The sequence below is a fragment of the Ruditapes philippinarum genome, unplaced genomic scaffold (assembly GCF_026571515.1).
Source record: "Ruditapes philippinarum isolate M1 unplaced genomic scaffold, ASM2657151v2 ctg1811_1_1_1_1, whole genome shotgun sequence".
In the NCBI taxonomy this organism is placed as follows: domain Eukaryota; kingdom Metazoa; phylum Mollusca; class Bivalvia; order Venerida; family Veneridae; genus Ruditapes; species Ruditapes philippinarum.
In genome coordinates this window covers 193,867-221,532 of record NW_026855651.1, presented here as the reverse complement: position 1 = coordinate 221,532, position 27,666 = coordinate 193,867, and the positions used below count along the sequence as shown (strand labels likewise).

General features: G+C 32.0%; 1 protein-coding gene across 1 annotated transcript; it reads left to right on the top strand.

Annotated features, from left to right (window-relative positions):
- Nucleotides 1-1,380: 1,380 nt before the first annotated feature.
- Nucleotides 1,381-27,276, top strand: LOC132744037 (protein farnesyltransferase/geranylgeranyltransferase type-1 subunit alpha-like). Its single transcript, XM_060732647.1, has 7 exons — nucleotides 1,381-1,549; nucleotides 7,017-7,131; nucleotides 19,139-19,243; nucleotides 21,337-21,609; nucleotides 23,033-23,095; nucleotides 23,760-23,934; nucleotides 24,811-27,276. The coding sequence occupies exons 1-7, from the start codon at nucleotides 1,411-1,413 to the stop codon at nucleotides 24,934-24,936; spliced, it is 996 nt and encodes a 331-aa protein (XP_060588630.1). The 5' UTR covers nucleotides 1,381-1,410; the 3' UTR covers nucleotides 24,937-27,276.
- Nucleotides 27,277-27,666: the final 390 nt, after the last annotated feature.

Genomic DNA, 27,666 nt, shown 5'->3' with positions numbered 1-27,666 from the left:
TAGCTGTAACCTTGTATCCATGTATCCCTTGTCATGAGTGTGTGAAAAAGAAAAGTGGTTTTGTGCCATATATATAAAGACACAATGATAAATGTAAATATATAAAAGTTGGTACATTTTGGCGAATAATGTCATCAGAGACTTATATCACAGCTATAATATAGCTCTGTGGTGTGAAGTTTTATTACCCCCCCCCCCAACAACAAAAAAAAAAACACACACACAAAGCGAAAAGAAAATTAAGAATTGACATGTGTTGAATTTAGAAAAACGAGCTGCATATCTTAAATATCAACAATTACGTTTTATTTTAATAGTTTTGCCACTGATTTGCAAAACTTCTTAAGCATTTCTCTTGATATTTTGCAAGTCATTTACGATTTCATGTATTCTGATTATTTGGCAACGAAATTTTAAGTGGACCCTGGGTCACTACACTATAGCCCGTCATTAGTTGGATTGCAATAAAGAACTAAAAGTCTCCAAGAGAATATGCTTAATTACAAAAAGAAGTTCTATAAGGGGACAATATAATATATGGCCAATTTGTATAAAGTTATAATAATTTGAACCTGATTCACTATAATTAACGTGTTTATATGTTTAATAGAAAAAAAAATGAATTAATTTTAAAAAGAATTTATAATACATGTTCTTTATTAATATGTACTCCTTTTTGTTGTTTTTACGATGTATTTTTGACAAATGTATATTTTTACCATAAGATGTTGATATTGTACAAGAAATGCTGTCATGTTGTTAAACAGCTACACTTGAAATTGATAATAGCCGAGGATATTCCACTCGGTAATTTCCTGCTTTAGAATATAGACTGGCTCATTGGTACGTTATTTTATTGGTAAATAATAAAAAAGATAAAAATAAAAAGAATGTTATATTTAAACACGGAAGTACATGTATCACTTTTGTTAAACGTTTATTTAATTCCATGACGCTCGGGGACATGTTGATCATCAGAAAAGCTATTTTTATCCGAAAATCTGAAAACTGTGTAATTTTGTTTGAACAAAAAAATAAACAAAAAAAAAAAAGACTAAAATTTACCCCATTGCTGACTGAACGAATGCATATCTAATAGACGCCGCGTGCAAGCGGCGACTTATAATATACGTACCTGTTCTATTCTATGAAAATGTTCAGATTAAATAAAATAGAAGGTCCAATACTGTAGAATTCCTAGATATGTGTTTTTTGAACAACCATCGTATATTTGTCAAGTATTTATTTTGGTAGCCAAGTTCTTACCAATGAATAATAGTAAGAACATCGCTGTTATACCCACACTATATCAATTTTACTTTAAACGAAAAGATTTCCATTTCGTGTAAATGACTTTGACTGGTGATAAGTGTCAATCGAACTTAACTTCACTCCTTTCGAGCGACAAAAATGTCGGATTCCAGTTCAGACGAAAGTAGTCAGGAAAGTTGGACTCCGTATTCGGAGCGAGACGAGTGGAACGACATCGCTCCTGTGTCTCAGGATGATGGGCCACACCCTGTGGTACAGATAGCTTACTCTGACAAGTGTGAGTATTTGTTTATTTACGATAAACAGCCTTTTTCCAAACCGGTACGAAAATGTGTAATGTGTTTTCGCGACTGTTTGTTTACAAACAATGCAAATTATGTTTACATTTTATGACTGTCATTGCTTGAGGTTAACAGACATATGTTCACAGGGTATTGAATGTTTAATATCAATTAGTATGACTTTCCTAGGGCCTTGGTTAAATTCGACTTGAATTAATTTATTAATTAGACTGGTTCCTATCAAAATAATTTTTTGACTGGCGGGATAATGAAAGAAGTTATCATCTTCTTATCATAATTCCTTAAATTATGTTTGTGAATGTTCATAACGGATAAACATGGTATATAATTACATGTTTAAGATCATTAATCAAGTTGGTGTCTAAAATCCAGTGTTGTTTTTTTTTTTTATTTTGGAAATGGGTCCTGGTCTGGTCCAATTGGGAAAAAATGCATGGTGTGATAACAAATTTGGGATTTTAAAAAAAGTTAACATCCAAATGCTTAACATCATTTTTCACTGGATTTTGGAAAAAAAAATCATGTAATATTTGCTGTTGTGACTCGTGACGAGTCATTTAAACAGTCATGAAAATCAATTCAGTAATATTAGGCACAGGCAAAAGTATCGGACCTGGGAAGAAAAAATATGACCAGATTGATAAAAAAAACCTGTGTTCATCTTAAAAGTGTAAAAAAAAAACCCCAAAAAATGTATATAATGACCCCCTTTAAAAATATACTATATATATAAGTTAAGAGAAGGCCGGAAACTCCAGATTCGAGCCTACGAGCAAGGGATTCATTTCCCAGGCCGTTGTGAAAACAATTGGCCAGACAATTAAAAAAAACTTTTATCACTATTTCACGTTTATATAAAGCTTCAAAATGAGACCAACCCCAAGTCTCTAGCCCTTCCCGTTCATGAAATATCTATCAGGAAACGAGCGACTTCGTGCTAAAAATCCTTGGTAGACATAATTGCGGCACAACAATTCGGTACGTAAACATAGACTAATACATGTATGTCAGCTGACTACGGGTCAAAATTACTTGAATTTACTAAATAATATTACTAAATACATTAAGTTGGACCACTCACAACCGTCAGTAGCATCTAATACACACGGGATTTGAGTTTCAAACATTTACACGGTCTTTCAATCGCTTTCTACGCCATTAGGCATCTTGTGTGAAACGTTGCGGTTTTCGTTGCTATTGGCCAATCAGAAGACTCGTTACAAAATATCGAACAGCTGATTGACAATGGCGTAGAAAGTAATCTAAAGACCGTGGAAAGGTTTGAAATTTGAATTTTGCGTGTATCAGATGCTACTGACGGTTGTGAGTGGTCCAACTTAATGTATTTAGTAATATTATTTAGTAAATTCAAGTAATTTTGACCCGTAGTCAGCTGACATACATGTATTAGTCTATGTTTACGTACCGAATTGTTGTGCCGCAATTATGTCTACCAAGGATTTTTAGCACGAAGTCGCTCGTTTCCTGATAGATATTTCATGAACGGGAAGGGCTAGAGACTTGGGGTTGGTCTCATTTTGAAGCTTTATATAAACGTGAAATAGTGATAAAAGTTTTTTTTATTGTCTGGCCAATTGTTTTCACAACGGCCTGGGAAATGAATCCCTTGCTCGTAGGCTCGAATCTGGAGTTTCCGGCCTACTCTTAACTTATAGTATATTTTTAAAGGGGGTCATTATATACATTTTTTTTTGTTTTTTTTTTTGACACTTTTAAGATGAACACAGTTTTTTTTATCAATCTGGTCATATATTTTCTTCCCAGGTCCGATACTTTTGCCTGTGATATTAGGGTGCTTGATTATCTTATTATTACTATGTGAACATGTTCCATTGGCACAATATAAATTTTAATTTAGTATATTTTGGGGATTGATAATTTGATTACTCAGCAAATATGATATTTAAAGCTGATATAATTTGCATTTTTTTTTTATTTAGAAAAAATGTATTTTCATTTGGGAAGGGTCTTTTTAGCTCGACTATTCGATAAGAATAAGTAGAGCTATTGTAGTCACCCGAGCGTCGGCGTCTGCGTCGGCGTCCGCGTAACCACTTATGTTAAAGTTTTTGTAATAGTTCAAATATTTTCAAAGTCCATTGACATATGGCTTTGAAACTTTGCACACTTGTTCACCATCATGACCCCAACCTGTAGACAGGAGTTGGTAACTCTATCAAGCATTTTGACAGAATTATGCCTCTTTTTCAACTTAGAATTTACGTTAAAGTTTTTGTAACAATTCAAATATTTTCAAAGTCCATTGACATATGGCTTTGAAACTTTGCGCACTTGTTCACCATCATGACTCCAAACTGTAAACAGGAGGAGGTAACTCTATCAAGCATTTTGACAGAATTATGCCCCTTTTTCGACTTAGAATTTACGTTAAAGTTTTTGTAATAGTTCAAATATTTTCAAAGTCCATTGACATATGGCTTTGAAACTTTGCACACTTGTTCACCATCATGACCCCAACCTGTAGGCAGGAGTTGGTAACTCTATCAAGCATTTTGACAGAATTATGCCCCTTTTTAGCTCGACTATTCGATAAGAATAAGTAGAGCTATTGCAGTCACCCGAGCGTCGGCGTCGGCGTAACCACTTATGTTAAAGTTTTTGTAATAGTTCAAATATTTTCAACATTTTCGACATATGGCTTTGAAACTTTGCACACTTGTTCACCATCATGACCCCAACCTGTAGACAAGAGGAGGTAACTCTATCAAGCATTTTGACAGAATTATGCCCCTTTTTCGACTTAGAATTTACGTTAAAGTTTTTGTAATAGTTCAAATATTTTCAAAGTCCATTGACATATGGCTTTGAAACTTTGCACACTTGTTCAACATCATGACCCCAACCTGTAAACAGGAGGAGGTAACTCTATCAAGCATTTTGACAGAATTATGCCCCTTTTTCGACTTAGAATTTACGTTAAAGTTTTTGTAATAGTTCAAATATTTTCAAAGTCCATTGACATATGGCTTTGAAACTTTGCACACTTGTTCACCATCATGACCCCAACCTGTAGACAAGAGGAGGTAACTGTATCAAGCATTTTGACAGAATTATGCCCCTTTTTCGACTTAGAATTTACGTTAAAGTTTTTGTAATAGTTCAAATATTTTTTAAAGTCCATTGACATATGGCTTTGAAACCTTGCACAGTTGTTCAACATCATGACCCCAACCTGTAAACAGGAGGAGGTAACTGTATCAAGCATTTTGACAGAATTATGCCCCTTTTTCGACTTAGAATTTATGTTAAAGTTTTTGTAATAGTTCAAATATTTTCAAAGTCCATTGACATATGGCTTTGAAACTTTGCACACTTGTTCACCATCATGACCCAAACCTGTAGACAAGAGGAGGTAACTCTATCAAGCATTTTGACAGAATTATGCCCCTTTTTCGACTTAGAATTTACGTTAAAGTTTTTGTAATAGTTCAAATATTTTCAAAGTCCATTGACATATGGCTTTGAAACTTTGCACACTTGTTCACCATCATGACCCCAACCTGTAAACAGGAGGAGGTAACTGTATCAAGCATTTTTTTTACTATCAAGCACTAAGAATAGTCGAGCGTTGCTGTCCTACCGACAGCTCTTGTTCAACTTAGAATTTACGTTAAAGTTTTTGTAACAATTCAAATATTTTCAAAGTCCATTGACATATGGCTTTGAAACTTTGCACACTTGTTCACCATCATGATCCCAACCTGTAAACAGGAGGAGGTAACAGTATCAAGCATTTTTTTTACTATCAAGCACTAAGAATAGTCGAGCGTTGCTGTCCTACCGACAGCTCTTGTTACCAGACCCAATCTAAGAAGGAAAGGCTATCTCCTGGAATGGACCCCAAACTCTAAGCCAGGAGTATATATATTCCATTTTCTTTAGTGTATTATATACAAGTTTTAGTACTTAAATATACATAGGGGTCTAATCTAGGAGATTACCGAAGAGCTCAACCCTTCTTAAGCCTCTCTTGTTTAGACAAACTTTCGCCACTACTTTATGTTGGTCTCATCGCTATTATATTCAGAGCTACAGATAAGCTTTTGAGTTAATTGGGTATTTACCCCTGAACTTGACACACAATTGGGTAACACAGAAACAAATTGGGTATCATTGAAAAATTAATTTATTTGTGTAGATTGACATTAACCAGATAATGATGTTTACTTGTTTTAGGTAATAAGAATTTCTCACAACATCCTTTAAGGCTCTGGCTTGGTAAGATAACTAAAATGTTTTGCATTATCTCTTCAAAGTATAAGCTTTTCCGTAAAAAAATTGATACAAATTTATATAACAAGTCTACTCAGCGGAAGAATCAAAACAAATTGGGTACTGAGCCTTTGATTTGCTTTTTCACTACTCAAAGATTTTATTTTAATTGGGTAAATGGGTCAAAATTATTGGGCAATTACCTAGATACCCTGCTTATCTGTAGCTCTGTATATTTATTTATATATACAACTTTCAGTTTACACTGCTGTTTAATTTTTACAGCATAATGCTACGGTAAATTTTTTAATTTTATATGGTACTTTCTCTGGTCCTCTTTTGATCCAGCTTGATTTTATACACTTTTTGTATTCTATTACATTTTTCAGCAAATTATTCCATATTTTAATTACAAATCGTGAAAACTGATTCAAGCAATGTGTTGTTCTACTACAAGGCAATTCTAGTTTTAAATTATGACCTCTCGTTGATGCGGAATAACTGGAAAAAATTCAAAAGAGCAGTTATCTAAATCTTTAATATAAGTTACAGATCTTTCCTGGTCTTATTTAGTACAGTTCTTTTTTAAATGAAAAAAATATAAAAGGAAAAATAAAGAAAAATTGATACTACCTGGGAAGGAGTTTTGTTTTGGTTCAGATGTGTTAGCTTATCTTGGTCTGTCATGGTTGGATGGGTATATTCAGTTAAATCCAGCAGACTAAAGGTTGATAATTAGTGTATTTTTTAAGGAATTAATTTTACAACAATCAAGTGAAGAAAGAAACATGGTCAACAAAGGGCCAAAAAATTGCCAAAATCATATAATATTTATAATAATAGTAAACAAGCAAAAATGAGTCAAAGTGAGTTATAGAATGTATTGTGTAAACTAATAATAATACCAGTAAAGTTGGTATGAAATCTCAATTAAATACATCTATGAGTTCCAGAAATATTAAAGACAACCGTAGATTTTTGGAATATTTAATACAATGTGTAGAAATGGCTATTTTTTTGTGAAGTCATGTTAAGTGTTAAGCAACATAACAGGCATGTGAACTAGACATTTTAGTATCAACATGTAGCAAGTTAAAATTGATATTTATAGGGCTTGAATAATATGCTGTTATTTCTACAATATTTTAAGTTATATGTTGCCACAACTTATATAATTTTTTTTTTCAGTTCGTGATGTGTATGACTACTTCAGAGCTGTTGTTGACAGAAATGAAATCAGTGAGCGAGCCCTCAACCTCACTAAGGATGCTGCATCTCTCAATCCAGCAAACTACACAGTCTGGTATGTCAACTTATATACACCTTCTGTATTTTACCATATTGTTCCTTATTTATACCATTGATTTTATCTCTGGGAATGCAGTCAAATTTATTGTGTTACATTTATGTGAAGGTAACTTAGGTAAGGTTTATGATTTGACAGTGATTTTTTAGAAAAGAGTAGCAAAGTTTTATCGACTGCTTCCTTAACCAAACTTGCATCTTTTTTGTCCTAGTTTGATCCTAAAAATTCCCCTGTCTCTTAAAATTCCCCAAAAAATTAAGAACAGAAATTGTTAGAGAAATTGGAAAAATTTTGTAGATTTCTTCACAACACCGCCACAAATATACAATGTTATATTTCTGAAAGGGACAATGAATTAAATATAATTTTTCAGTATGAAAACACTCTTGTGTTGTTTAATTTTCCAAATATTTTACTGGATTACCTAATTGATTATGTTAACACCCATAATTTAATAAATTATTGTGTTTTTCATGGCAATGACATAAGTCTGTTTTCCTCAAATATTATCAAAAAAATTGTGCATATCATGTCTTGGCCCTGTTGCTAGTGTCTTAGGCATTTTACAAATGTAGATACAGGGTTGTCATTAACATTTTTTGCAGAAGGTTTGTTTTGAACTTGAGGCGGTCATTTCTGTCTTTATCATGCATAACAAAGAGTGTTTTCTTAATTTTGAGGCGGCCCATAATGCATTTGAGACAGGCATTTTGGCCTCCTGCCGCCTCTTAATGACAACCCTGAGATACATGTCAAACAGTTTTGAAGTAAATAGGGACAAGATCACTTTTGCTACCTGCACAGTAACATTAACACCAGTTCTTGTAGTTTGTAAGTAACAAAAAAAAAAAACATTTCTAGAGTCTGTTCAAAAATATGCCAAACACTTGATTTTTATTACCATCATTCATGTTGAGAAAAAAAGCTCTACAAATCGGAAGGCAAATTGGAGAAAGAAAAACAAATGTTGTAAAGGGGGAATTTCAACATAATTAATATTATGTAATTTTACAAAACACTTGTTTATTTATGATGATAAGTAAATTGTAAGTAATATACTGAAGTATTATATTTGTTAATAAAATAAATCTGTAATAAGGAATGACAAACATGCACAGGATATTGTATATAGGCAGGTGCTGGCATTCTCACCATTCCATGTGAAGGTCATCTGTGTTATGTTCTGGTGACCGAATATTTTTTTCTAGACATAGCTTTGTCTTGTTAATATCATAAACTGACAGTGCCATGGAATGCATGTGTTTAGTTTGCCCGATTTTTGTTTGTACCATAAAACACAGGCACGAGTATCGGACCTGGGAAGAAAAAATATGACCAGATTGATAAAAAAACCTGTGTTCATCTTGAAAATGTCAAAAAAAACCCCAAAAAATGTAAATAATGACCCCCTTTAAAAATATACTATAAGTTAACTTATAGTATATTTTTAAAGGGGGTCATTATTTACATTTTTTTTTGTTTTTTTTTGACATTTTCAAGATGAACACAGGTTTTTTTATCAATCTGGTCATATTTTTTCTTCCCAGGTCCGATACTCGTGCCTGTGCCATAAAATAGTAGAATTTGGTCTGCCAGATTCTCTACACTAATGTTTTTGTTTTGCATAAAGGGACTGACCAAAAACAACATTATTTTGTTTTGTTTAATTCCAGTAGAGCTGTCATTGCTTTAAAGCAAAGGATATTGACGAGACACCGATTTATTAATAAATACTCCCTAATTTCTAGTATATATAATTCATTATCATACCTGTTTAAATGATTTAGTAAAATCCATGTTCTATTTATACAAATATGAGTTGTGTCCTGTTTATAAAATGTCCTTTGCATTATTTTTTTTCTGACCATTTTTTTGTCATCACTGCTATGAAATGTGTTCATTATTTAACTCCAGCATAGTTTAAGACTTGCCCACCTGCTTTTGCATATGTTTTGGGTGAATTTTCATATTTATATTATAGACATTGAAAATGATCCTAAATTTTGATTTTTTTTTCAAATGTGTATTGGTTATTGGTGGACAGAAAAATATCAACAATACATTGATATCGTCTCTTTCGATGACAGCTCTACTGGTTAGGAAATGATTTTTACTCAAATATGAGCATTATACATGTTTATTATATAAATCCTGCAAGTGGTTGCTATGGCCACAGATTACAGCTTTTAATGGTAAATGTTGAAGATTTTATAATAGCATGTGAGGCATTTGTGAAATAAAGATAAGTATGCTATTACTAATGGTTTGTGCTGACTCACTTTACATTTCATTATTGGCGTTTAAATAACTTGCATGCAAACCCACATTGTCTATTGATTTAAAATTTAACAACAGTTGCAGAAATAGATTCTACGGCCAGTGACTTCATAAACGCTGCTGCTGATGTTGAAAATGTGCATAAACTATTTATTTTAGCTAAATAACTAAATATGTCAGATAGTTACTTTCACAGAAGAAGTAAACAAATTAGTAACAGAACTAGTGTCGTCATAAACAGATATGATAGATCATAAAAAAATAGGGCGACTTCAAAATCGCTTTTAAGTTTGTTTTAGGCGACTTCTTTGCCCTATTTGCCCCTAGCTCAAACCCTGAATTTGTAGATTTATGCTTACTTAAAATGCTCTGTATAGAGTCCACTTTATAGAGGACCCTTGACCCAAAGTGTTGGCTGCATGATTTTATAGTTGATATTGGGTTATATCCATTTGGAACAGTTGTGTCATGTTGTAAAATATGCAAGCTGTGAACGAATTGTTTGCATACTTGGAACAGAACTAGGCAGCAACTTTGAATGCAAATTCCTAGTAATTAAGAGCCAAACATTGGTAAAAAAAATCCCATTCTTCTTTAAGGGTATTGGTCACTTTATATGCATAAAAAAACATAACTAACAGCCTAGGTTCAGTCCTAAATATCTTGGTTTACATACTTAAATTTCAATCAACCAGTTCTCTTAAAAAACCTGAGTTTAACAAACCATTTGTAGTAATTGTTAGAAAAGATGTTGGAAGACTGAGCTAGAAAAAATAGAAAAAGGTGAAGAAACTTGCTTGTGTTTGTTTGAAACACTAACTATAATAATTATTGCAGAGGGGAAATTTTTACCACTTACACTGCTACATACTATTTGCAGGCTATAGAGGCTGGGTACAGTAGATCTGTAAATCTTGTTATCTCTTATATCAGAAACTAAATGATTTCCTGCAGATTCTTTATATAATGCTATTATGTAGTACATAACTTTGGTGTTTAATAATAGTATGGAGGTGTTTTTCTGAGTTTTTTATCAATGAAAAACATCATAATTCCTGTTGCATGTAAAGGTGTAACCTATAGGTACAGGATGATGATTTGGTGATTCTGTAAATATATGAATATAATAATTAAATATAATGGTTATATGAATAGATTAAAATGGTTTCAGAACCAGTTACAGTTGCAGAGAATTCTTTTCATGTGCAATTGAACCTGATATATATGACACCTTTGAAGATAGTTCCATTGATAATGCTGTCTGGGATGTTTGTGGCTTATAGAACTTACAATTTGTTCAATATTCCTTTCTTTTCTTCCCAAATATCCTTTAATATATTGGGTTCCTCATTTTTGTACAGATTTATCTCCTATTACCTTGCTGAAGCTGAATGGGATCAACCTGTACCCACAAGTTGAGTGTTGTAACCAGGCTAGCCTGTAAAGTCCGTGCAGTCTGACCTGGCTCTACTGTTATTTAAACTCAATTTTTGTTTTTGATATTGAAATAACTTATACTATGAATATACTGTTCCAAATTTAAAGGAGAGCAAATCCATTACATGATTTCTGGAGGTAAAGGGTTAGTTTATCATTGTATTTTGTTATAGTCACACTACCTGAAGGTCAGATTCCACATTCTAGTAGAAGATTATTGTTTCTACCAGATTAACATCTTAGATCTATACTAGACTTATAATAATTATGATATATATATGAAAAGCGTGTAGGTGTTAATACTGAACTTGGCACACTTAAAAGTCACTGCTGATATTTCCTGGCTGGGTTCCAGCCCTTGGAAGAAAATCAGGTAACCTATTATCATTATCAAGTCACAGTCTGTGTACAATATGTCAGATCAGTATCTGGATGTGGTATACAGACTTTTATTACCCACTTACAAATAGTAAATGATGCAATATCATAATTATCACACCTTGTGAGTGTTTTGAAATAGTCCCTGCCAAATGCTGTTTTGAAACAGAAACAAATATGAACAGTTGTTGTTTTGGCTGGCATACAAAAATGTGTATTGCGTGTCACATGTAACTTTAAATTAAATATGCTGTTTTAGTTATGTAAGATAGAACTGTAATGATTGCCAGAATTCATATTGGACATTAAACACATAATATTCTGAAGAAAAAAAAAATGAAATATTTCCTTTTGATATTATTAAGATCAATTTTTTGCCATGTATTGTGAAATTTTTATGACTTATTGGCAGGCAGTAAACAATTTAAAGGGGGTGTTTTTGGCTGACTGGTTAAGGTTGTTGTCATTAAATCACTTGTTCCTCGCTTTTGTGGTTTTAAATCCTGTCAGTATTTTTGATTTTTTTGCATGATGAAGCTATCTTAAGCTAGCTTACAGGGCCTGGGTGGTTCTACTCAGGTGCCCGTTCATCTCTGAAATAATGCATGAATGCCAGTAAAACTGGAAAATCACATATTAATGTATCGTGACTCATACTGTATTGGTGCGAAGTAAAACAACAAAAACAAAACCTAAAGAAAATCAAAGTAAAGGTTTAATAGATACCTGTGTGGGTATACTATATAACTGATTTCAGGGAAGGGCAGAGGGTTAAGGCAGGGTAGATGTGTATGAGTAACGGTAATTCTAAGAGACTCATCCAGAGTGCCTCAGTCTTTGCCAGATATTTGTCATAGTACATGTATTTTCAACCACTTGGTAAATATGCTCTCATCAACTTATGCAAAATTTGTGAATTCTAAATGACTTCAAAATTTATAGGTTAATTGATAGAAAAGAATGTAACTGACTTAAATTGACTATTTGATATGCAAATGTAATTACATTGTGATTTAAAACATCCATAAAAAACATTTTTTATGAATATTGAAATTTACATTTATCATTTTAAATTATTAGATTTTATTTTTAGGAAAAAAAAAAAAATGTTATTGTTGTTGTGATTTTTGTTTACACTGCAAATGTTGATTTATTATCTTAAACCCCAGTCACACTAGAGCTTATGATTACTTGCGACCACCGGCGACTTGTAAAACTGACGATCATCAGCGATTGTCTGCGACCAAAACCATTTTTGCACAGATAAATTTACTTTTGCGAGTATCGTAAGACAAGTCATCATTGACAATCGCACAACAGATCATCAGTAAACGTACGATGGTCTCAAGATTGCCTGGGATTACTTACGACTACCTGTGACATAACATGCGATCACCTACAACTTGTCGTACGACCATCACACGATAACTAAAGACTACTTAAGATTATCAGTGACTAGTGGCAATTTGTAAAGACTGTCGTAAGATTGTCACACTTCCGAACGACCATCGTGCGACAGCCTTAAGACCTTATAAGATCACTAGCGACCTGTTTGATCGCAAGGAGGTTTTTGTGCAAGCTCAAAAACCTCTCTACGACTGAAATTGGTCATGGGACATAAATAAGATAACCTGCGACTGTCAAAGATCACCGATGACCGTCGTAAGACGTTTTAAAGATTGTCCACGGCCAGAGGTCACTGGTAATCGTGAACTGGTCTTCACTGGTGGTAGGCTCTAATGTGACTGGGGCTTAACTATGTGGCAATTGCTCAGCAAGGTTTTAATTTTGCAGCTATTCTTTATATTATGCTGAGATCGTTAGTTTACAAATTCAGTCAGTTGTTATTTGTATATTTTGTATATATACAGTAGTTATATGACAAAGTAAGCCAGGTTTCTGTGTTAGTAAACATATAAATTTGGATGTGAAATGTAAACAAAACATATAAATGTATAAACTGCTGGATATGTAAAGTAAACTTAAAATGTTTACCTATATATACCAGATAATTACATGTATTTAAGCACATGTTATTTGTAGTTTAATTTTGCATTTCAATTTTCAATCAAATATATAACAGCCCTGATTGATTATGATGCAGAAATGTTGTTGTTATTGTTTTGTTTGTTTTGATTTTGTCTGTTTATGTATAGTTGTTCAGTGTTTGTTGTTTGTGGTATAAAAACAAAAGGCATTTTCCCACAAGAGTTTAAAAATTCCAAAATTCCACTATATAATCATGAAGATTTTTCTACCTACCTCCTCCACCCCCTCCCACCCCCCCCACACACACACCCAAACATTTTTAGTTTAATCAGATGGTTTTGGCTTTGCTAAGCCTAGGAGTTTTTGGTGTTGAAATTTTTAAATTATCTATTGAATTACAAGTTGAAGTCATGATTATTCTGTGCTGTTGTTCCTATTATTTTCCATGGGTAGGATATTATTAGAAAATTTGTATATTGATAGGTATTTGAATTTTGCTATCAAATTTAATTTGCAGGAATATAAGTGAAGTTTCAGTAGATTTATAATATCATGATTCTGCTAAATTTTTATATTGACCTTTGTTTGACAGTGACCTTTGTTTACTCTTGACCTTTGTTTAATCTTGACCTTTGTTCAATCTTGACCTTTATGTAAATGATTGTAACATTTCACCAGTTATTTCTTTACATTTGTATAACCTATTTTGCCTTTATTAAAAATGTTTAACCAATATTAATTATTTCTCAAAATATATTTCCCAAACATTTATATTTCATCATTCTAGTTTAATCTTGGCTTAGTTAAATTGAAGCTCAGATATTCCCAAATCACACTAAAATGTGAAAAAGGCAGCAAAAGACCAGCTGTTATTTAACCTTGACCATGATAACAAAATTAAGACATATCAATATTTACATTTTATTTTATCAAAGTGGTCAAGGTCTTGTATTATAATGCCAAAGATACCAGTGTTCAAAAATAAACTTAATGTCTCATTTTCTTTATCACAAAACAAAGTTTACCTGCACTAATTTCAACTCTTTTAATGTTTGCAATCCAAATATAGCACGAATTTTGTGATTGATGTTTTCTGTTTGCCTTGAAGTTTATTTTTAACCTGACAAATTGGAGCGTTATTTTTGTTCTTTATATAAATTGAGATGAAATGGGGTTTTCTTTGATATAAATCTTCATACGTTTTGAGTTTATGATTACTGTATATGCTGAATAATATTTGACCAATATTATTCTTCTCCCAGATTATACCCATTATTTTGGTAGTATGTGACTCATCATCAGCTATTAAAGTGTTCACCCCCATCTCTTACTGCAAGACCCCCCCACCCCCCCCCCCCCCCCCCCAAAAAAAAGGAAAAAGAAACAACAACAACATAAACCTAAAAAAAAAACTCCAACAATGACAAAAAACAGGTAATGTCACCTTTAAGTTCTTACATTTCATCACCTTTTTCATTTAAAAAACAAAGAAGAGACCTTTGAATATTTATATGGAAAATACATATATAGTAATTTCAAACCAGAGTCATAGAAATTTGATCAGGAGGCATACTTGAGTAGTAGATACAAAATATGAAAATGTAGTTAAACGAACGATAAACTTTATTATTTATATCAATATTTTATTTATCTTTAAGTGTTGAGCATTAATATAATCTCTTTCGCATTAAGAAATAAGAATTGAAGAATGGCATAATTTGGGGACATTTAGTTTAATATAATCTTATTGTTGACCCAATCTTTCATCGTAAGTTTGCGTAGTTTTGTCGATTTAAATCTTTTTCATTGTGGTAGGTATTTTGTTCGATATGTAATTAAGATATTTGGGTCATAAGATCATTGATGTGTATCTTTGATGTCAAGTTACTGATACAGTTGTAAACTGTCATTAAAATTCATTGAAACAGTGATGTACCAAAATTAGATATTTTTTAATCCTAAAGGTTTGCATTACTTTCTGTCCACCTTTAAAGGCACATTATGCCTCGGAAATGAAATGCATTTATTCTACTACAGAGAAATGGCAAACATGTGATTTAGAATGTTGTAGTTACCCATTAAGAGCATTGCTAGATGCTTAATTCACATTGATAGAATAGCACCAGTGATGACAGCATTTTGTCATTAAAGTAGCAAAATGTCTACAGGTATTGTGACTTCCATACAAAATACTAAATCACTTTAGAAAGGCACCTTGTGCCTCAGAAATGATTTTAAATTTTTACTTTTTTAGAAAGTGCAAACATAAGTACTGTTTAATTATAATGGATATAATGGTTATAGCAATTTATTCGGGCTTAATGGGCCTTTAAGTAGATTAAAACTCAGGTATAACACTGAATACAGTTAGATCACTGCTAAAAATATATCGTTAAAATCTATAATTATGGATTAACAATGTTTTGTTGCCATAACTTCTTGTCAACATGGCACTAAGTTATGCTCTATCATTACATGCCTGAAGTGTTATTATTTCTTGGAGGAAGTCCAGACTTAATACGTCATCTCTGAATGTTTTTTGGGGGGATTAGTCCTTGACATATGAAAGCTTCTGTAGGGTATAGAATTAAAAAGGTGAAAGATGTAACATCATACTAATTGTCCTTGTTTGTTAAATGTGTCTAAATGAAAGCATATTGCTTTAATAATGTTTCTTTTAAAGACTTGAATGCTGGTAGAATTTTTTTAACGATTTAATAGTCATGCCTATTTATGAGTTATGAATTTATTTAATTTATAAATCAGTATGGAAAATAAAGAGGCTTTGTTAAGAATGAAATACAAAGGCTTACCTCACTCATGATTTCAAATGACTTAGAAGTATAATGACTGGCAGGTACATTGAACTCTAAAAATCTCTCAAGTATTTTAGGAAATACACATTCATTGTATTGTAAATTTATAACGAATATCTTAATCTAAAAAATCGCTACACCTTCCTTTTAAATTAAATTTATAATCTGATATAGATTTGTTTTTCTAAAATGTATATTTTGATACACACTCCTTTTACTCTTAATTCCCTGCCTTGAACTGGAAGTGATTTAGGCCTTTGCCACAAGTATAAGTCTCAGTCAGGCCCGTGCCTGCACTTCCATGTAGTCTGACCCCATAATTAATAATGGACAATTCCAGAATTGGAAACTTGTCAAGACCTTAAAGAAATGCAGCAGGTTTTGGGCATTACTGAAATATTTGATTTTTTTTTTCTGTGACTGTAAAACTTACCACAAAGTCATGATTTATTGCACAGACTTTTATATTTATGTTATTCAACAGGATGTATTAATTTAATTTTGATGTTTATGAAATTAGGACAGAACACGAATTTAACATCTTGACAAATTTGTGCACAATTTTAAGAAGTGAAATATTAAAATAGTGGGGGGATAAGACTTCTAACTGTCTGACAGTGAAGAAAGTCTTGACAGATCTTTGAATTTCCGTATTTAACCTGAGTCTTAATGTCCGTTCTATTTCTGGCTTCCATGAATCATGTGTTTTCTAAATAAAGTAAAGTATCATTTTATGTCAGTTTACGTGTTATTTTGTTTTTGTCTTATTTTGCCGGTTTTGTTTTCTTGTGTAATCAATAGTTCTCCATAGATTTATAGTTAATTCTTCAGAAACTGCATGAGAAAAAGCTATTGTATGATTGCAGAAACTTCAAAGTGCATGTTTTACAATGCAACAGAATGATTACATTATATTTCTACATTATTTTTTACTGGGACTTGATTTAAAGGAACTCCACTGAGGTTCTAAAGCCCAAATACTTAAAATTTGAATTTTTTACAAAGATCAGCTGGGACACTTAATTAAAACAGAAAGATACTCAAGAAATAATTATATACTGAGAAATAAATTGAAAATCACATTTTATGCTATTCTTAGCCCAATTTGTTTTTCCGTTTTCGGTCATTGTTTACAATTAGGATAATTATTTTGAAATAAAAACAGAGTGAGAGTCTGATAGATCTACAAGTTATTTGTCTAGACTTACAACAAATGGAACATTAAACTCAAAGAATTATTTCCAGTCCCTTTATGTCAAGTAAAAACTCAGTGAAGTCCCTTTAATATTGTATTGCTTTGAAGAATTGGTATATTAGTTTCAGTCAAAAATGTATATATTACTTGCTGTCACAGTCATTGGACTCATTTTAGTCCAGCTATAGAAATATTACAAATCCTAAAAAAGTGTGGTTTTACAATTGGCAGAAAATAAAATTTTGTTAAACACTGGGCAGATAATAAAAAAATGAGATAAATGAATTCTATGAACAGTATATGCTTATAATGAAAACTGTAGTGAAATCGTTGATGTTATTCAATAAAAGTCATTGACCCAGTTTATTTTTAGCGTTGTTGCTTATTTACCTATATTACATGCTCCATTTGCTGCTGGATTTTTAGAATTTGTTCAATTTTCACAAATTAAAAAAACAAACAAGTGTAACTGTCATACAAGTTAGTACTTGACAAGACATTGAGGCACTGGGTGGCAGGTCTCGTACCTTGCTGTGCGTAAAGGTTATTGTGATCCACTCTCTGGAGGCCAAGAGTTGATAATGGTGTTAGCTTACAAAGTAACCAGTATTATATTTAACTTTGACAGGGGCATTAACCTGGTGAAATTATACCCTGTCACATTATTGTATTATCCTGTTACCTTACTGTTTTGGTTAAAAAGGTTAAATCATACCATATACATGTAGATCCAATCTAGGGCATCTTTCTCTAAACAAAAACAAATTTTGTCATTACATTACATTGCTCAAAAAAAATCAAGAGGGCAAAAATCTAATAGTCAGAGCTAATAATGAAACCTTACTTTCTTGCTTACTTTCATGATTATTTTCTCAGATATATACATGTATATGTCTGTGATGAAGAAGTAACCTTTGTTGATGGGTGGCAGTAATTGGATTTTATACTAGGCTGACAGATTGATTTTCTGATAAAATTTCAAACTTGTCAAACTGAATTGTAGGTTAATTTAGACGCTTGATAGCTAGATACGTGCCCTTAGTTGACATTCAGGTCAGATCATATTATTCCTATGTATATCAAGTAAGATATTGAGTGGAATAATTTTTCTGAGAGACATTTCATTGTGATATCACCACTGTTTAAAACAAATACTTTTTGGCCATCAAATTTTGTATTTATTTCATGATTCCTAATGAAAAGATTTTACTATGATCTAGTATAGGAAAGTGTGTATTAGCCATCTTGTATCTTATTTTTGTCATTTATATTTAGTTTTGTCCATCAAATATATCATGTTAACTTTCATGTCATTGTACTTTGTATACCATTATACATGTATGTGTATTAATCATTGAAACTTGTAGTTTAATTGATAAATAAACCTTCTTCATTCATGTAATTTGTTATATCCATATTATTATAAAGATTTTAAAAATCTTTACTTACAACTGGGCTGTAAAAGCAGTCAAAAAAAAATAAGGTTACACAGCCCAGTTGTTAGTATAATTGTATAATCCCAGTCACTATGCAAGGGTTATCATGTTGCAAACAACATTTTATATGCAGCTATTCTTTCATAATTACTTCTTGTTATTTACAATGTAACCTTTACTCTTCTGATGGCAACAAAATGTACCCAGTACTACCAGTGCAGACTAAGATTATCTGGTGGATCCTTAGTACTACAGTCTGATTATATAAACTGCACTGTTTGTTACTCCGTCAGTACTTATTTTGAAATTTGCCATCGGCTGTGTCCATATTGGAAGTTGAAAGGTCCATTGAAGATATTTAGAGTGGAATGAGGTTAAGACAGTATATTATTTGCAGTATGATGCAAATAAAGTTGTTCCCCTAATATTTCTGGTATGTTTAATATATCAATAGTTATATTTGTGTATATTTTCAGGCATTTTAGACGTGTGCTGTTAAAAGGCCTAAATAAAGATCTGAAAGAGGAGTTACAGTACATCACACGTGTGATCAACTCACATCCAAAAAACTATCAAGTCTGGTAAGATATAGAATTTATATTGTTTCTTTTTATTATGTTATATACAGTAGAACTTCGGTAAGTCGAAGTTGAAGGGACTTGCGTAAAAACTTTGACACATCGGGACTTCGACTCATGAATTTCTCTCAATTCCATGACAAAATTTCGACCCGTGACTACTTCTAATTATAATATGTATAACGAAACCTATTTCATGTTTTTCCATCATTAATCTGATATTTTACATTGTACTATGATAAATATAGAATGTTAAATAACTTTTTTTACGGCTAATTATTTGGACTACCCGTTAACGTATACAATAGAGTTACAAAAGGCGTAACAATACGAAAGGGCGATAACTTAATCAGCTTATAATAAATATTTCGCGTGTAATTCTCACGCGACACCGGGTCACCGATGTTTTGACCGTTTTCAAATGAAAGTAGTTCTTACTGTTTACTGTCAATTACCACTAGGGCAATTAAAATAGAAACGATTAAAGCATTTTATCACACATTTTGTCGCAAACAAAGGCTGTTTGAACACACGGCTGTGTAATTAACACCTGTCACACAAGTTGATTGGAAATCGTCTTCGCAGCCAGCTAAGGTGCGAAAAATATCTCGAGATCGAAGGTGTCAAAATAACGAACGACTTCGACTTATTTGTGGTAAATTGCACTAGATTTACTTTATATGGACAACGAAAAAACTTCGACACATCAAAAAATCGACACATAAAATCTCGACTCATAAATAGGTTTCTATAAGGTATATATAGGGGAAAAAATCGGGACTTTCATTTTTCTTCGACACATCGAGAAAATCGACTAATCGAAGTTCGACTCATAGAAGTTCTACTGTACATTCAAAAACAGTGCTTAGATGAAAAAAAAGAGTTTTCTTTGAACTGGTTAACTGGAAAACCTGTAACACTTTTTGCTGCTGGTTTGTCTTGTCTTGAATAGTTAGCCAGCTACATGAATTTGTGAAACAGGTGATCCGGTCACCATTGACAATCATCAGTGTTCCTTTTTACCCCACACATCACCACCATTTAATGACTTAAACCTAATAAACCAAAAACATTAAATTTAAAACAGGAGAAATCAGAAGAAAAAAAATGTTTATACATTTTTTGAAGGTCAATGACTTACTATATTGCAATTAGAATATGTGGACATGTTGTTTAACTTTTTGGTTTGGTTTGACATGTATTAATAATCTCACAAATGATCAAGAAAGTAGTTCCTGTGTTAAATGAATGCATTGTTATGTATTGATTGTAAAAACTCAGTCAGGAGTTTATAACAGAGAGGGAATAAGAATATCGATCTGATGTTATGATTGGATCATAATGAATGTAAACCCAGAAATTTCTAAATGTTTTTTGGAAAACTGTTTTACTCATTGAAATAATAACATATCTATAGTCATATGACTGGCAAAATACAGTGTGATTAGTCTTTTACTAATTTTAGCCCCTTACTAGCTGGAACTTAAAGTGACAAGCCTTTGCTGTCGGTGCTGCTTTTGTGACTCCATACGAATGGAATTGCACAGCTGTGCATATATTTTCATGTGATGTCATTTGCGTTATACAAACATAGCATTAAGATGCGTGAAATGTTAGCGCTATACTAAAGGCGCTTTAATGAAAATTTTCTATCATTTCTTTAACTCGTTCAATAAATTAAGTATTAAAGGGTATAAATCTATATCTTATGAAATATTTCTAAAAATTTCATCAACAGTAAAAATATATTGGTTTCATTATTATATGGTTGATTCCCGAACAAGTATAAAAATAGAATCCCTGTTTTTTAAAATAACATGAATATAATTTTCCCGGAAAAAAATTTTAAATTGGGCAATTTTTAAAGGTTATTTTTTAAATCAAATTGCAATGATTTTTTGCAGCCCCTTTCCGTTTTAAAGGGCCCAATTTAAATTTGCCATTTTTATTTATAAAAAGCATTTTTGGAAGTATTCTTTTTTAAATTCCAAACAATAATTTTTACATCAGATATATAGCTTTGTACACTTTAAACTTTCACTCATTCATTATCCTCTATTTATCAGTGTAATCTAATATTCGAAAATAAATTTCAGGCACCACAGACGTGTTATTGTGGAATGGTTGCAGGAACCGTCACAAGAGCTTGACTTCACTGGTAAGATCTTACAGGGAGACGCCAAAAACTACCATGCTTGGCAACACCGTCAGTGGGTTATTCGGGAGTTTGACCTCTGGGATAACGAGCTGGAGTACGTAGAGAAACTGCTAAGGGAGGACTTGAGGAACAATTCGGCATGGAACCAACGTTATTTTGTCATCAACAATACATCGCAGTTCACTGATGAAATTATTGACAGGGAGATTAGGTAGTTAAAGTTTTTAAAACTTCTTATTGTTTTTGACTAACATATTTACTGGTATTTAGCTTCAGAGCTAATTGTTTAGGTTGACATCTATAGTGACATGTTCATACTTGCTTTGCCTAAATGCAAGGTTTGAACCCTTATCCAGCATTGACAATTAAAGCAGGAAGTAGATTATACCTGTAGGATTATTATAGGCTGTGATGGAAGGGCTGAGCCTTTTTTAAGACCCTCTTCTTTTGACAAACTTAAGCCACTACTAGATTGTCCTTGAAATAATATACAGAGGGTAGCACTATGCCAGTTATTCTTCATGCCACTGAATATGGATGACTACTTATCTATTTTTAGAGCATTGACATTTGTAGCCAAATCCATATTTCTTGGCCCAATTCCATATATCTGGGACCAATTCCATATGTCTGGGACCAATTCCATATTTCTCGGACCAATTCCATATTTCTCGGACCAATTTAAATTTTTATTAGCCAAATTTGTCATTGGCTCCTGCAAGCACTAACCCTGGATGAATTATCTTGGGACTTTCTCTATCAGCAAGCTGGCTTGAAAGATGCATTATCTCTTTTGTTGGCTTCATAATTTAAGTATTGCACAGTTCCAAATTGAAAGGTCAAGTCATTTACACAAAAACAGGTGTCCAAGTATTTGTTTAGACAAACATGCAAACAAAACAAACAAGTAGGGAAATCAGATGTAGTCTCTTGTTTTGATTTGCCAGTAATATATTGTGAAAGCATTCAATTATTTTTGTTAGAGTTTTGTCTTAATGTATCATACCTGAACGTCAAGTCTTATAAATAACATTGCATGTAAAATGCCAATTTACCTGTTGTTTTAATCAGGTATCTCTATCTATTAGTTTGGCACACTTGTTATTACCATTGATAAAATTATAGATCTATATCACAAATATTAGCCAGATTTCTGTATCTTGAATTAAAGATAATTAATATTACAAAAACTCGCATCAAGCTGTTTTGTCATTAAATTTGTATGAATGGACTTGCCATACTTTAACTGTCAATTACTTTTATACATTGCCAGGTAACTTTAAATTCTTTAAAAGGAATTGATAATATTGTATAATAATAATTATATTGTATAAAATGAAAACTATTTAAAAGTTTACAGCAGCCATGCATGGTACAACTTTTCCAGTGCAGCACCCATTGGGAGATAAACTCTGTGATTGTTGAGGAGAGGTGTTTCAATAGAGACATTAAATTCTGTTTTTGAGAGGTTATTGCTAAATAGAGGGCCTCTCTGAAGAGGGTACACTGTTTATACATGCTGATAATGTGTATGGCCTGACTGACCAATGAAAATCAGTGTTACAAAGAGGGTGAGGTATTGCTAAAAAGGAAGCTACTTTGTTCTTGTACTATGTGATTATTGTTACTTTCAGATTTACCCAGGACTACATCCGAAAAGCACCAAACAATGAAAGTGCATGGAATTATTTAAAAGGGTAAACTTTAGTAAAGTACAGAAGACTGTTTATGATACATTGTTTTATAATAATGGGGGATTCCCAATATCTTTTTAACTGAAATGTTTTTAAATGGTACAAACTTTATATAGAGGCATTGAAGTATAATTCCAACATCAATTAAATAATTAGCCTATGCCATATTTGACAGTTTTTGTGTTAAAACTCTTAAGCAAACTTGTTACATAAAAGAATGTTGTAAAGAAATATATAACATCTTATCAGGTAGGACATGATCAAGTTTTGTTAGGTCTCAATTGTTGAGCCAATTTCTTATGTTGGCCTTATTTTTATGACCTAGTTTTGAATATTGAACCAATTTCCACTTAAAGCCAAATTTCCCACATATGCCTTATATGTCCATTTTAAGCTTACCTTAAGTTTTCAGTATACACCACTTTCCAATAAAGGCATTGCTTCCATTTTAGGACATATTGTTACCTTAGTGCAATAACGGTTTAACTCCTAATATGATATCAATAGGAGTTATCCTGTTACTGCACTAAGGTGACGATGATATTTGAATATAGAAAGCTAAGTTTCTGTTACAAATCAAGTTCACATAAAAAATCAGTCTGAATGTAATTATACTAGTATGACTGAAATTTTAATACACGACTGATAAATAAATTTCTATTTTTAGCGTACTAATGGACCGTCAGTTACAGAAATACCCGTCCGTTTTGGAGTTCTGTAAACAGTTGTATAATGATCGGTATCGTTCTCCGTATCTAATTGCGTACATGATCGACACATACGAAGAGATGTTAGAACAAGGCTGTAAAGATCAAACCGAAACTCTGAAGAAAGCCGAGGAGGTAAATATCTCATGAGGGAAATGTTAAGTCTTGCTATTAAGACCACTTTGGGGCCCTGGTAAAAGTGGTCTTATTATCGAGTTGGTCTTATTTTGGAGACCCATGCTTAATTTTTACTAAAATATGTGATCTGTAATAGGAGGTTATCAATGGCGATTCGGATCGTTACAACATAACTGTTTGAATAACAAAAAACATTTAGCATGAATTTTATTTTTATATACTTAAACAAATTTATCACATTTTTAGTCATTTTCTGTCACTGCCAGTGTAATTGTTTTAAGTTTTAAGGGTATTTATCTGTAAACTTTCTAATAAATTTCGGGATTTTTTTTATAGAATTTTCACTTTTATATGTGTTAAATTTTAGACTATAATTAGAAGACCTTCATTTTATGGAAGGAAGCAATGAACGTTAAGATGAAATGATTTTTTTTTAATGTGACACCAAAATTATGATAAGAATGCCTATAAAATAATAAATAATTTGATACTGTTTATTTCAATTATTGGTTTTTGATTTGATGGATATGTTTTTGTTCCGTCTGTCTGTGCTTATCTTTCTACTTTGACATATTATACCTATATGTTTATTTTGACATAATGAAGTTTGACCTTGACCTGTAAGTCATATGACTTTGACCTTTAAATATGGTAGAATTTTAAAACATCTTTGAAATATAAGAATAAAAAATTTGTGACTTGTAAATAGGTCTGTGATGTGGTTGGGGCATACATGTTATGTGAAAATAAGTTGTTTAATTAGTTCTTCATAGTTCTTTGTAGATCTCAGTAATGAAATATGCAATTGCTACCCTAAATTAGCACTTTCACTAGGATACTTAATATGAAATATTTGATGGTTTTTTTTTTCAGTTGTGTAATTGTCTTGCGGATGAATACGATCAAATTCGAAGTGAATATTGGAACTATGTGTCGAGATCATTGAGTATGAAATACGGTTCAGACATTCAAAATGTTCAGGAGGCAGGGGACTCATAATGTTGATCGTTCTGTCACCCCTTGAAAGTGAAAATGGTTCAATCTAGATGGAATAGCAGGACAGTCCATTATGACTTCTAGGTGATGAGTGGGAGCCAACTGCTCAAAAATTTTACCAGTAAAAGAATGGGACATTCCAATATCCAAAAATTTTACCTGTAACATAATGGAACATTCCAGTGCTGACAAATCTTACCTGCAACTAAATGGAACATTCCAAAAAGTATAGCATTCAATTCTGTGGCCTTTTCTTTATTGATAAGAAGTAAAAAGATGAAATTTAATACTCATAAATAGAAAGAAAAGATGTCAAGATGTAAGGCCCATGAACAAAAGCAACAAACTTAAAAAATAAAAAAAAGTTGTGTAGATTGAAGGTGTAAGTAAGGTGCTATTCCGATGTATGTTCAGAGATAAGGAAAGGAAACATAATTTCGAATTGCAGTCCGAGTGTGGGGTGACAGTCAATTGCTCATTTTTTTCTCATATTTATATTTTGTTTTTTTTATATTACAGGATATACGTAAAATCAGACATTTTTTTTCATGAGTTTTAATATCAATTTGTTTTATGTTAGCTATTGTTGAAATTTCGTGGAAAGGCTTGTGGATAATTGTTATAATATAACGTCTTTTTTTTCCGCAGTGGATGAACAAAATCACTATACAATGTCCTACAAGCCTACCATATACAATTAAACTGTACACTGCCTTATGATTATAAGAACCTTCTACTTCTAAACACAGTACCTTTCTTGGGAGCCTATGAATTTAAACTTGGACCTCTCTTGTGACAACAGGAAGTAGATGTATTAATAGACTGTGCTTACAGCAGTAATGCCGTGTTAAACTTAACACTGCTGGAGTCTATCTGTTCACGATTCTTACAGTAGTTACAAATTACACAATATTTTAGTCCACAGTAGCTTGCAATTACCAGTACAGTCCATGAATATGCTCAATCAAACCGAGCCTGCGACATTTTCAATTTTGACGTGTTGGGCTTTCTTTAGGGATTCTGTTTTTCTCTATTTTAAAGTAATAAAGTCTTATAGTACTATAGTCTTACATGCTAATATCTAAAATTCTGAACTTATACAGTAGTTTAATTACACAGTACTTGTTTAACAGTAGAGGTCTTACAGTACTAGAGTTATAACAGTACTGGAAGGCTATAGTACTAACCTCTCACAGATTCAAGTCTGGACTGTTTCAGTAGTTTACTTTACAGTACTGCACACTTACACCAATAGTCTAAAGTAATGAGTCAAAGGTTAGGAAAATTTTTTCTAAGCTTAAACTTGTATCTTGGGTATTTGATTGGTCAGAAATATACACAGAATATGCATTGATCAATGAAATTCCAGAGGTCTGAGACAGATCTCGGACAAAAGTTTTATAAACTCGAGGCCTGGGCTCCTACAGTACTTTCAGTAACAGTCTCTTGGTACTGGGCTTATACTCAACTGTAGTGTATAGTATTGAAGTCTTACTGCTGTTTTCAACAGTGAGTTGTTATTGATATAGCTAAATGCTAGATATAATAATTGTACTTTACTCACTAGAAAAATGTCTGATTTTATGGAATAATTTACCTTATAACAGCATTGTAACTCACAATGTGCGTGGATTCATAATCATGTTTTCACCAGTTTAGTATTGTACACTTTGATAATGAGATTGCATTTGTAAAACTTTATTATCCCCTCGTACTATAATGATATATAAGATTGTATTTGTAAAACCTTTCTTAACCCTAGTGCTATGAAGTTATGTTTTAGATAACGGCAAGAAAAAAATCCTCTCAAAGTTATATGTGTATTGTGCACTGTTGACAATTTTTTGTTTTGAAGTTGATTTTTCTACAATGTCTAATTATATGTGTATATGTATGGCTAGATTCTACTATCACGAAGAAAAATATGAAATTTTCTTTTTTTGTCTTTCATTATTTGCTCAATTATGTCATAGGTTTTTTTTTGCAATATTTGGCTGGTATAGGACATTCTGGGCAAAATAAAACAAACATTTTTTTTTCTGTTCCAGAGGTATATAATGTTGAAAAATATTTTGCTTTTAGTTTTAAGCACGATGTTTTAAGCATGAAATGATAATTTTTGGAAATTGGGTACATGAAGGGTACAAATATTTAAAGCTTTGAAAAATGATTGTTCTCTCTTTATTAATTTTAAAAAAATGATTGTTCTCTCTTTATTAATTTTACTTATTTTGTGTTGCCATTAATTGAAATTTCATTGCAATTGGGTTAATGCATAGAAATTAAATTTTTTGAATTTGATTTGTAAATTTTGCTTCAGGTTAGATTCAGTAAGGATTTTTTTAACAATGATTTTTTTTTTCATGAAGTACATGTACTGTATATGACGCACTTATTGTTGTATTCAGGAAAGAGTGCATTGACTCCCTTTTTACAGTGCAAAATTCATTATTAATTTACATAAAAATAGTGGCTTGATTATGTTAAAATTGTTTGTTATTTTGGTTATGCTTTATTGATTATTTGTTAGAAGTTTTATCAAGTTTGGCAGCTATTGCATTTTCTTTTTTCGGTTAGAATAAGGGAGGTAACTATAACTAAACCAGTGATAAATACTCCAGATGGATACTCTCCCTTGAAATGAATAACTTGCATAGCAAAATGCTTTTTGTTTCTGATAGAGAAAAAACATAATGTAAGTGAAGAATTCACTTCTTACTTGCACTGATACTA